The 12,141-nt window shown below is 37.6% G+C and overlaps 1 protein-coding gene across 2 annotated transcripts; it reads left to right on the top strand.

Moving 5' to 3' along the window:
• The first annotated feature begins 301 nt into the window (after positions 1-301).
• On the top strand, positions 302-12,068 carry c23h1orf112 (chromosome 23 C1orf112 homolog). Of its 2 annotated transcripts, none has more exons than XM_031736051.2 (25): positions 302-481; positions 862-965; positions 1,181-1,220; positions 1,301-1,389; positions 1,584-1,688; positions 1,830-1,970; positions 2,413-2,575; positions 2,695-2,779; positions 2,896-3,034; positions 3,336-3,425; positions 3,533-3,597; positions 3,703-3,851; positions 4,715-4,844; positions 5,281-5,467; positions 6,885-6,967; positions 7,113-7,164; positions 7,639-7,728; positions 8,303-8,488; positions 8,975-9,094; positions 9,175-9,270; positions 9,365-9,478; positions 10,720-10,824; positions 10,923-11,003; positions 11,082-11,228; positions 11,706-12,068. In XM_031736051.2, the coding sequence occupies exons 2-25, from the start codon at positions 870-872 to the stop codon at positions 11,913-11,915; spliced, it is 2,763 nt and encodes a 920-aa protein (XP_031591911.1). In that variant the 5' UTR covers positions 302-481; positions 862-869; the 3' UTR covers positions 11,916-12,068. The 2 variants fall into 2 exon arrangements, with proteins under 2 accessions (XP_031591911.1, XP_031591910.1); XM_031736050.2 differs by having other exon boundaries at positions 846-965.
• Positions 12,069-12,141: the final 73 nt, after the last annotated feature.

The following is a 12,141-nucleotide window of genomic DNA, read 5'->3' as shown; positions in this document are numbered from 1 at the left end:
CTTGTGACCCTACTCCACTGTTGTTGTTGTTTTGTTTTTTTTGACAGTTTCTCCAACACACAAATAGGATCTTTGGAACGGCAATGAGTTTTATAAATGTTATAAATGTTCACATGTCCCACAGTTAGTATGTGCATATTTACAGAAAAGATCGACAAAAGAGTAATTGTTGAAATTCCTGTCTTTTAACTTCGTCTTTCTGGGCTCCAAACCAGAGTTCAGCAGATCTCTGATTGGTTGAACTCGTTGAAAGCTAAGATTTTAACAAATGACAATGAGGGTAGACGAGTCACGTGGGTCGTAACGTCACGTCCGAGTCAAACTACTGCGCGCGCTATCTTTAATGTCCCGCAGATTGAGTTACCGATCCGTTTGCTACGTTTCAGTCGTTAAAAACGTAAAATGACAACAATTCAAGAGTCCTAGGAACGCTGGTGTGAATTTTTAACCTCTGAAAAGAGAAGCTGGACGTGTATTTGCGGTAGGATGCCATACGTATTATCCATCGAAAACATTACCTGTTTCCGTTAGCAAAACATGTCAGTAAACACACAAGCTAGCTGACGCTTTGCACTCAGTGAATTCATAGCGTGTTGTACAAAAGTACTGGTAACGTTGTCTTTGCAGGCAAGCCTGTCTGCATGACATTTAAGATATTTATAATACAATTAGGCAAAGCAGAGTAACTGAAGTAGGGAAAGTTATAACATGTCTATTTATAACTGATCAGAATGGATATAAAAAAGGAATTTCCTTGAATAGTTAATTGGTAAGAGGGCTTGGGAGTCATTTTCAGTGACTCAGTGATAACTTGGATGAAAAAAAATCTGTTTCCTGGACCGCAGTGCACGTCTTCCCCAGATTTCATCATGTCCCAGACCAACACTTCTCTTTTGGACGAGGTGGTGCAGTGGAGTCAGGAAACCTGTCGCCAGGAACTCAAGTCTGTCCTGCCAAAGCTCACTATATCCTCTCTAATGTTTGTTGTCTCATCCAAGTTTCAGCGTTGTAAGCTTATGGTTCATAGTGTCACCTGTCTTTATTAGAACACTGGAAAAACACACCCTGGAAAAATAACCAAAAAATAACATTAATCCTGTAGCTGAAATGATAAAATAGGTAGGTCGGCATTATATTGGAAATCACCCTGTAATGCATTTTTTCCCTTAACTGTGTTCACTCTTTGCATTGTCAGTCTGACAGCTGGGATGATCACATACGTGAGTTTCCTAATTACACACTTAATAATTACAAACTTTGGTATGACTTGCTGTTTAAGTATAATATGACACCTTTACAGGTATATTGAAGATAATTACAGACATGTTCCTCCCTCATATTGATTTGTCAGACCTGGAGGATGAATGCTTCTCCAAGATCTTACCAAAGGTATCCTGATAATTGCATAATATGTGAATACCATCTATGGCATTTGTTAAAAAGTAGATACGGTGCTCTTTTATTATCAGATTGTTGATACAAGTAACTATTTTCTTTTGAATAACTGCTGTATTTCCATATTTTTTTCCTGAAAAATTATTATTTTTTATCTTTTTGAAAAAAAAAAACTCAAATGTTTTCAGGCTGTGACGATGTTTGACAGCATGATGAAAGAAATCACGGACCAAGTCGGTGGACTTTCAAGTCAAAACACTGAACTTTGTGCCTTACTAAGGAACATACTGCAGGTATTGCTACACAGTGCATTTCAAAATGGTACAGTGGAACCCATACAACTTTTTACATGCCATATAATGTACATTGCTCTAAATTTTCTCCCAAATTAAACCCTGGATTATATTGTGACAAGATTCTGTTCTCTTTTTCAGGCAATGATGCAGATAATTGATGCGCTATCCACTTGTGTGCGTCATGTTGGCTCATTGGAGGAAGCCCCTGACCTGGATTCTATCCGCTCGCTACCAGCTTGTATCCTAAAAATTCTGAAAGAAACATTTCAGCACTGCAAGGTCAGAATATTTAGTTTGCTGGTAGCTGTTATCTTTATAAATCAGGTGTTCTGTGAAGTCACTGCATGTGTTTTAGTGTGTTTTAGTTTTATAACATTAACATTAATATTAATAACCAAGCTGACTATGTTTTAGTGGCTGCTGAGAATGTACTAAGTGGTTAATTACAAAATCTGTCAAATTTAAGTGGTTGAAAATAATTCTACAGAACTTTCTCAAGTTTTCCTCATCTTGTTTACACCAAATGTGTCATCAGTGCAAGAAATTGACTGAAAACTGATTTGAAAAGCATCCCATCATACTGCAGCAAGAAATGTAACCACTTAGCAATGCAAAAGAACATAAAAGTAGTTACAGTTAATTTTAAATTGATTTATACCCCTAAAGAGCTTTATCTGAAGAAAACCGAATTGGTCAAGCATATTCTGTCTGTTGTCCACAGGACAGTGAGGTGGTCTACTGTGGCCGTCTGTCCCTTGTGGCTGACTTGCTCCAGGGATTATTCAAGGAGGCTTATTCGCTTCAAAAGGGTCTTTTAGAGCTGCTGGATAAGATCTGCCTTGACAACAGTGCCTCAGATGAGGACGTCTCTGATATTGTTACAGGTGTGTTCAGTTGTCTATGCAGGTAAACATCACTATGTGTTTCATATTTTCTCACTTTCTGTGCTCTTGTATCTTAATGCAATCTTCAGTTCATTTGACATATTTTTCATCTTCCTCAGTGATTCATAGTCTGCTGGATATCTGCTCTGTCATCTCCAACCTTGATGTGGCCTTGCATGCAAACACTTGGAAGTTCCTCATCAAGTTAGTGCAATCAGTGTCATTAAACTTTACAGTTAACTCGCTGAATTTTTAGTTTTAAGAGTTGGGCGAATTTATTGGTTGTTATAACTATTTGAACGGGCTGTTATTTTGTTCAGAACGAGTCTGAAGTACCAGTCATTGGTTGAGGAGCATCTACATCACAGTGAAATCAGCAACAGCCTTGTTGACAACCTGCTGACATCCTTCCACAACTGTGTGGAGCTGGCTGAACAGATTAAACATGCTGGCCTACAGGTAGAAAACCTCTAATTATAAACATATGTATATTGTAATTCTCTCTCTCTCTCTCTCTCTCTCTCCCTCTCTCTCTCTGTTTACCTCTAAAATAATGTCAGTTTGTATTATATGCAAAGATTGCAGCTCAGCGTATTTGTGTCTTTACTGACTTGATACCAACTAGAGTCACTACAATGACAGAGCAAATGCTGAGTGTTTCCTGTGCTGTAACCCTTTGTACTTACAGAAGGACTTGGGTTTCTTTATATGTAGGGTCACCCTGGGGACCTTTTGTATTGATGCTGTTCTCTTTTTATAGGAGGCCACGCAAAGTCCAGAATACAAGCTGTTCCAAAAAAGTGCAAAGATGTGCAGATTTTTTGCCAACACTTTGATTCATTACATAAAGGTAGTTAAAATTATGATTTATTTCAGGTGTTTTTTACAGCATAAAAACGTTGGGCTGTCTTGTATCTTACCTCTAAAACACATTTCTTCTTTTTATCCTTTTAACAGGAGTTCAAATTTTTTCTAACAAAATCTTGTAGCTGCTTCCACCAGCTCTACCTCCAGATCATGAGGTATCGGTTGTTTACATGTCATTTAAAAAATAAATGGATACAAATCACAGTTTCTTTTAGTTTATGTTTAATACTGATTATAACAATGTGGCTGATGTCTTTCAGTAAATTCCCTCCCAGCTTGTGCACTCCAGAACTGCCCATAGCTTTGTCTCAGGAGCTAAATGCAGCAGCTCTTGTTCCCATGGATGCCTTCCTGCTTCAGGTGTTGCCTTTAAGACCTTTTGCTGAAGCTGTTCTCCAGCAAGACCTGCGTAAGTGAAAGGTTTATCTTCTTGGACGTTTTCATGATACAGTAGCACAGTTGACAAATGCTTTCCTGTTTCCTAATGTAATGGAAACATGACTTTTTCAACTCAACAATTACAGTTTGTGCACTAATGACATTCCACTGGCATATGACACATAGTATGCTGCTCAAAAAAGGCTGTAGGAACACTTTTTAATCACGTTATACCATCAAGTCACTTAAATTTCTGTGATATTGATATGGTCAGTTAAGAAGGGGATTGTTGAATCAGTTTCAGCTGCTTTGATGTTAATGAAATTAACAGAGGTGCACTAGAGAGGCACCTATGAGAAAACTCCCAAAACAGGAATAGTTTTACAGGTGAAGGACGCTGACATTTTTTCCTTCCTCATCTTTTGTGACAGTTTTTTCACTAGTTTAGTTAGGGTCAGTGTCACTACTGGTAGCACAAGGTGATACTTGGTCCCTACAGAGGTTGCACAGGTAGCCCAACTCCTCCAAGATGGCACATCAACACGTGCCATTGCCAGAAGGTTTGCTGTGTCACCCAGCACAGTCTCCAGAGCATGGTGGAGATTCTAGGAGACAGGCAGTTTATCTAGGAGAGCGTAGAAAATCTTAACCCATTAGCAGGATCAATATCACACTGATCTAAATGTCTCTGACCAAAAAATCAGAAACAGTCTTCATGAGGGTGGCCTGAGGGCCCAATGTCACCACAGTTTCCTTCAAAACTTTAACTGAAAGCTGACCTTTGTTATATTTGTATTTTGTTGTGATGTGTTGAGGAAAAAGCATTGCTCAAAAATGTCGCTATAATGTTTGTAGATGCTGACTGTTATAGATTGTACAAAATACTGTCTGCAGGTTTAAGTCCTGAACATGAGCTTCCACACTGTCTGTTGCTGGTGAGCGTCATGGGACAGCTGGCCGGCCAACCTGAGGAGGTGCTGCAGCTTTGGTATGCAGGGAATCAGTTTTCAGAAGAAAATATCAGGTAATAATGGTTTTGGATGATTTAATGAACAGTAAAAATTTTATAACACTTATTGTTTTATTGGAGGACTTATTAGTAAAATTTACTAGTTTTATGAGGTATTGATATTGATCTATTATTGACTTGTTTGGTTCACAAAGTTAATTGTACTTTTCATGTTTTCACAGTGCAATTAAATGCAACTCCAGTGTAGCTGAATAATTATGAATATCAATTTAGCCTTTACGGTTTTACTATCAATACATTTTTAATATGCAGTAATGTTATAATAATTACATCCCACATGGAGCAATCTCTTTTAAGCTGTTAGGAACAAGTGTATTAGTTAGCAGCCTTGGAAAAGGTTACATTTATGTGTGCTGAATTTAAAGTAGAAAATAGCTTCTTTTGTTGTTTAGTGTTTTTATGTCCTTCATTGTGTCATCTTTGTCTCTAGGCTTCCTCTCTTCCAGGCCATCTTCACTAGTTTCCGGCGTTGCTATACTGAGCGCAAGGTCCCAGTGCTGTTGCCTGGGGTGATGTTGAAGGGTCAGGCACAAGTCCAAGTCACTCTGCATCAACACATCTGTGTGCACCTCTGTGCCAGTGTGGCTTGGCTTCCACCTGAATACTTTCGTGTACTGGTGAGGTCAACACAACAACGCACACTGTTTTAAGCAGTACTAGTAGAATGGCTCTTATACTGTTCCACTTAATGCGTAAGGGACAATTTAAAACTGTTAATCTGATGTAATGTTTCATTTGTTGTAGACTGTAAATGTCAAGACCACGAGGTAGCATACAGTCATGGGAAAAGAAATTACATTGTTTGTTAATGATATGGTGTGACATATCAGGAAGTAATAATAAAAAAATAGCTAGTACTTAACAGGTTTAAAAATGAAATACAACCTGAGATGAACAGCGCATGACATTACACCACAGCCGTGCAGTCTGGCAAAGCAAACCCAACTCATCACTCCTTCACTTGTGCTTGACAGCTGGTATGAAGTGAGAGTGCTGTGATGCTGTGTTTGGTTTTTATAAAATGTGGTGCTTTCCATTATGGTCAAACATCTCCATTTGGTTTGGCTTTTACTTTTGTTGCTCCCACCCCAGATACATCTGGCCAATGAGCGGTGGGAACATTCTCATGTGGTTTGTAGTCATGCATTTTGGTTCGCTTGGAGTTCACTTGGATTTTTCTGTGTGAGTGTGTGTGTGTGTGTGTGTGTGTGTGTGTGTGTGTGTGTGAGTGTGAGTGAGAGAGAGAGAAAACAAACCAAACCACAGGTAATAAGACATTCTAAGGACCAAAATTATGTTTGCTATGCCCTGATCTATAGAACCTTAGAATTGACAGATGATACCATGATTGTATCATTTTTATCTCCATCCGGTAGTCCTACGAATAAATCAAACCCAGCCTCTGCCAAGTAGTGAAATGTGTTGTTTATACAATCTGCTTCTGTCAAAATATCAACATGTTTTATACAAACAGAACTGACTTAAACTGTGGGTGCAGTACTCGCAAACAACAAGGACCTTATTAGCTTGGTCAAGAAGAAAGATTTCAGAAAGTATCCAATCAGGACAAAGCCTCACTTGAACTTAACCTGACCCCAGACCATACACAACCATTTCTAAATGGGTGATTGTGCCAAGTATTTATATTTAAACATAATAACAATAATATACAGCAATAGATCTACTTTTACAGTATACATAAAAAATAAAGTAAAATAGAATAAATTGCAAACAAAAAGAAAAATAAAAGGTTTCGTATTTAAACAAATTTTTATTCTAAAACATTATGTGATCATAAGCTCTTTATATTAATCACTGTTAAAGACTGAAAATACATTATTAGGTTGTGTGTAATCTCGTGGTGACCATTAGCAGTGTTTCACTGCAGGATTTCCCTTGATTGAGAGCTTGTTATTCTTTCATTTTTCTGTGATAGCTAAGTATTATGTGTGTTTTTTGTTTTTGTTTTTTTCAATTTTCCCACCCTTCTCTGGTTTATCTGACTTCCCCTCTTCTTTAATCTCCCCTTCTCAGGAATGTTGCTTGGTTGAAGCTGTACTTCAGGCTGATACTCAAACAGCTCTATTGGCAGCAGATGTGTGGTGCTTTACAGCACGGTGAGAATGAAGAGTAATGTTACTTTTTGGGTCTTTTTGTTTTGCTATGAGGGACCTTTAGACTAATTTCAGATATTGCTTGTGAAGATTTTGTTTATTCATTGAATCAAATGCTTCTTTTTGTCTTTTAAATCTGTGATGACAGGTATGGGACAGCAGAGCTTTGCCTACATCATGTCCTCCTTATTGCTCAACTGGTATGTAGAGACCGGCAAAATGCACAACGCACACACATTGATTTGAGTGAGTGAGACGTCACAGCAGACAGTATTTCACAACATTTTGAAACTAATGAAATAGATTGGAGCTGATAATAACAATTATTAATTAATTCAATCATAATAATTCATGTGTCACTTTCAGTAGTGCACAGATCTAAATGCAGTTGCAGTAAAGGATAAGAACACACAAGATTAGGAGTGTAATCCTACATCTGAATCTTGCCTTCATTAGTTTGGAGAGTCTCTGAAATACTTTAACTATGGCCTGACAGCCCCTCTCAGTTTTTGTCTCATGCATCACTCCTCAAAACACAATGTCTCAGTCGTTTAAACAGGCAGATTGTCAGATTAAGCTAGACGTCACAGGCTAGCCTTTCTCTTACCTGTTTGTCTTGGTGCTTTCACTCAGCTGTTCATCACCCCTCCCTGCTGCCCCCCTTCTTCTCTTAGGTGAAAGCGTGTGCCACCGATTGTTACCAGTCATTCCATCTGGGCATGCTGCTAAAACGCATGGTTTTTCTTATGACGCCAAACCACCAGGTCAGAATCCCTAGGAGCAGTGGGGAAAGATTTCAGGGAAATATGAATTATGCTAGTGAGTCATCCCACACTGTATTAAAGTAAATTACGCGTAATTTACAAATAAGGAAATACATGGATTCATATTTAAACATTCAAATGGTTGAAAAGCTGGTGTTTTTTTTATCGGGGCCTACAACAATTAGAGGCAAAGACAAACATGTAAAATGCTGGCCAGCAGAGCAGCACAGATCCCACACACGCTTCTGAAACTTTACCAGAGTGATGAGCAACATTCTCACATATGAGTTTGTAATTGAGGTCCCACATTCAATCGAATTAAGATGTAGTCCCTGTTAACATAAGTTCAGTGAATCCTTGTACCTTCCATATAATTTGGTGTATTTTGTCTTCTTTTTTTTTTTTTAACTTAGGTTTACTGCATTGTCGTGTATGGCACCAACTACCAGAGTAGAGTGCCATTTTCTCGGTTTAGATGATACTTAAGAAATCAATAGAAACAACTTCAGTGAATAAAAAAATAATCTTAATAAACAATGTCTTCTCCCATAATCTTATGTATCTATTTTCACAGATGGAGCTGGTGTCACATTTTCCACCCTCTGAGGTGGAAAACCTTCCAGTTTGGCACCATGTCCTCCTCAGAGCTCTTTCTCAGGACATCTGCCGGCAAGTAGTGACAGAAGTCACTGGTTTAACTCAAAAAATGCTGACTGACTGGCAGAATGGAGGATACAAACTGGGACAAGTGGGCAAAGTGGTAAGGACAACCTTAGCAGTGGGATGTAATGGGAGTCTTGCACCCCATCGCGGAATCTTTTTAGCATGGTTTTATCAAGTGAAGGCACTTTATTGTTTGTGCAAAGGACAAAACAAAAGTCAAAAATAAACTTGTACTCATTCATCCTTATTATTATAGCCTTGCATGCAACAAAGACAGACAGTTATTTGATGTACAAACATTAGGGGCAAGGCTGCAGCATGGTTTGTACTGTGACGATGGCAGCTTGATTATAAATATCAGCAGTAAATGATGTTTGGACTGTGATAGCCTTTTTCCTGTAATAGACTGTTAGTGACCTTTCCATTGTTGGCCTATGAACTCAGAGCTTCCAGTGAGTAATAGTTACGCAGCTGAGATTACTAACACAGAATGGTTAATGGTTGTTTTTATTACTGATCAGTCCATGAAAACAGTCTTTTGTGAATGAAAGAAATGTTTTTACAAAGTTCCTCCTGTTACCAGAATGCAGTACTGATGTCTCTCCTATCGGTGGTTCGAGGCCAGTCCGCTCCCGAAGAGCAGTGTGTGTTGTCTTCTATGAGGATAGTCACACAGCTCTGGTTACGAATGAGTCCAGACCAGGTAACAAACAGTACACACACAAACAGATGGAGTAAAGGAGTAGATGCAAGACCAGTAAACTGTGACCTGCCATGCTGCAGTTGCGGACCCACCCTGTGCTCCAGTGGACGCTGCAGCTTCTCTTGTCACTGTCGGCCATTTTAGTGAAGCACATTGAACCTCACATCATTTGTCAGGTGTGTTGTTGGCCGTCACATTAACATTTAACATTTAAAGAGGGCAGAATAAATTTACTGATGCCCGTGTCTGTGTGTGTGTGTGTTATCCCAGGCTCTGGTGTGTCTGGATGATGTGGTTTCTCAGAAGTGTGCAGACTGGTTACTGCTGGCTGCTTTGGAGTTTCTCTGCTCCCTGGGGAAGATCTTTGTCCCTCCTGACAGCCAGGTGATAAAATGATTTTTTACAAATGATGATTTTAATTTTGGTTTACTTGTCTTTCTATTGTCTTCTTCAGCCTACTGCTGTTGCTTATAGTTGCTCCTAAAGCTTTGAGATGCAAGACTGCTCTATATATCTATATCTAAAAAATTCCGCGGCTCATCCCTGGACTGTCCGGCCTTCGGTTAGCCATTAGTTCATTTGTGCTGCCAGACACTTGTGGAGTGCAGTCAGCTTCTTCTCAGTAGGCGTGAACCATCGGGGCCTGGTGCTGTCCAACTCTACATACTGAAGACCCTTTCTTGGATGTCTGCCTGTGACGGTTACTGGTCCCTGTTCAGGGACTGCTGTGGTCTGCTCTCAGATCCACTAGCCACTGAGCATTGCTGTTATGGGTTGTGTCATTCTCCCATATGCTCTTCCAGTATTGTTCCGTCTCCAGCCTTGGTGGTGGTGGTTTTATCAAGGCCTGAGATATGGACAGGCACCTTCTTGGTCGCACCATTCATATATATATGTGTGTGTGTGTGTGTATATATATATATGTGTATATATATATATATATGTATATATATGTGTATATATATATATATATGTGTATATATGTATATGTATATATATATATGTGTGTATATATGTGTGTATATATGTATATATATATATGTGTATATGTGTATATATATATATATATATATATATATATATATATATGTATATATATATATATATATATATATGTGTATATATATATATATATATATATATATATATATATATATATATATATATATATATATATGTGTATATATAGATAGATATATATATGTGTATATATGTATATATGTGTATATGTGTATATATATATATGTGTGTATATATATATGTATATATATATATATGTGTGTATATATATATAGATATATATATATATAGATATATATAGATAGATATATATATGTGTGTATATATATATATATATATATATATATATATATATAGATAGATATATATATGTGTATATATATATATATATGTATATATATATATATATGTATATATATATATATATATGTATATATATATATATATATATATATGATTTTTTTTTTTTTTTTTACATTTTGTAGTATAAAGGAAAGTTCATGGAAAGCAGCAAATGATAACCCTTTTATTTTTTTTTAAAATAATAATAATATTAATAGAAACAGATTAAGCATTTTCTCAGTCATGACCCGCTTTGGTTCCAGAGTCAAATTCTTCCAAGGCTGAGTAGCCTGTTTGGAGTCCTTTTGGCTGAGGAGTCTTGGCTGTTGCACCAGCACACCCTGGAGGCCTTTTCTCAGTTTGCAGAGGTATTAAATTATAAGTTTAACATAATTTTCATATTACATTAAATTCATATACTGTTGAAGCTTAAACGTAACCTTGATATATCCTTCTGACGTCAAAGAATACAAACCACGAAGAAGTAATCTCTCAGAGTTTGAGTGTCGAAGAAACCAAAACCAAAGTGGTTAATTATCTTAGCAAGGTAAGGGAAATCTATTATTTGTTCATGAACATGTATATAAAATAAAGTACGGGGAAGTAGTCATTTCTTTTGCTGCAGACGGTGAATGCGCAGGAAGGCGATGAGTTACGGCTCGAGAGGCTCAAACGGGAGACACAACAGATCAAGCAACACAACGAGAAGCTGGAGTGTAGCAAAGAAAAGCCTTTCAACAAACCACCTTCTGAAGTTGTTCCAGACTCAGAGGTTAGTTTAATTAACTTCAGATGTATTCAGTGTTTCTGAATATGCATGTTCATGCACAGTCTTGTCTCACATACATGTTTCATATTAGTAGTAGCAGGCTTACATTAAATTAAAGCTACCAGAGCATAAGAAGACAGTGCACATTGCACAAAAGCAGCCTGGATTCTCATATTTTATTAGACGTCAGAGATGATCAGAATCAGCTGTAATTTTTTTTAATGCCAAGTATAAAAAACCAAATACTTTACGTTTAGCAGTGAAAGCATCCAAATTTAATGTGACTGTTTGAAAGTCAGCTTTGTCAGATATTCATAAATATGTCAGTTAGTGAGATTTGTGTTTTGATACTTTTAATCACAAGATTTTGCTATCCAGGTTCAAACTGTGTCCTGTGAAGGACGGTAGAACTTGAATCATGTTATATAAATGACAGTTTAATTCACAAGACTTTTCTCTTTAACTGTTCATCCCTCTCAGCCATGCCCAAAGAGAGCCCGACAGGAGAACAGCGCAGAGCAGGAATACAGCCGCTATGTCCAGACAGCTGAGAGTGCTTTAAAAGCCCTTCAGGCTCTCGCTGATGGCAAAACTAAGAGTAGTGCACCACCTCCACAGTGGCTGGAATCCAGACTACAGGAGCTGCAGACTCTCTTAACCCACATCTCTACAGCCAGACACACGACCTAGCAGCTCGAGATGGTTTTCTCACCTCAGGATGTTTGCTTTCTGTATAAAAAAAAAAAACCCCTGCTGCTATTGAAAATGGTTTCTCTCTTCTTTTTAAAAAATGTTAATCTTTGTTCTTTTTTTTTTTTTTTTAAATTAAACTTGTCTCTGAAACATCAAGCATTTTATTGCTTTTAGCTACAGCTTCAATACTCTTTCCTGGCTGGGTCAGGATATCTTGTACTGT

Source organism: Oreochromis aureus, linkage group 23 (genome assembly GCF_013358895.1).
Source record: "Oreochromis aureus strain Israel breed Guangdong linkage group 23, ZZ_aureus, whole genome shotgun sequence".
Classification (NCBI taxonomy): Eukaryota; Metazoa; Chordata; class Actinopteri; order Cichliformes; family Cichlidae; genus Oreochromis; species Oreochromis aureus.
This window is presented reverse-complemented; position numbering and strand designations above follow the sequence as displayed.

What these genes read in the sequence shown, in the direction of transcription:
- c23h1orf112 (XM_031736051.2), top strand. Translation starts at nt 870, where the DNA reads ATGTCCCAGACCAACACTTCTCTTTTGGACGAGGTGGTGCAGTGGAGT. An exon ending in TTAAACATGCTGGCCTACAG is followed by an intron (nt 3,035 to 3,335) that starts GTAGAAAACCTC and finishes CTCTTTTTATAG; the next exon opens with GAGGCCACGCAAAGTCCAGA. An exon ending in CCTTTTCTCAGTTTGCAGAG is followed by an intron (nt 10,825 to 10,922) that starts GTATTAAATTAT and finishes CTGACGTCAAAG; the next exon opens with AATACAAACCACGAAGAAGT.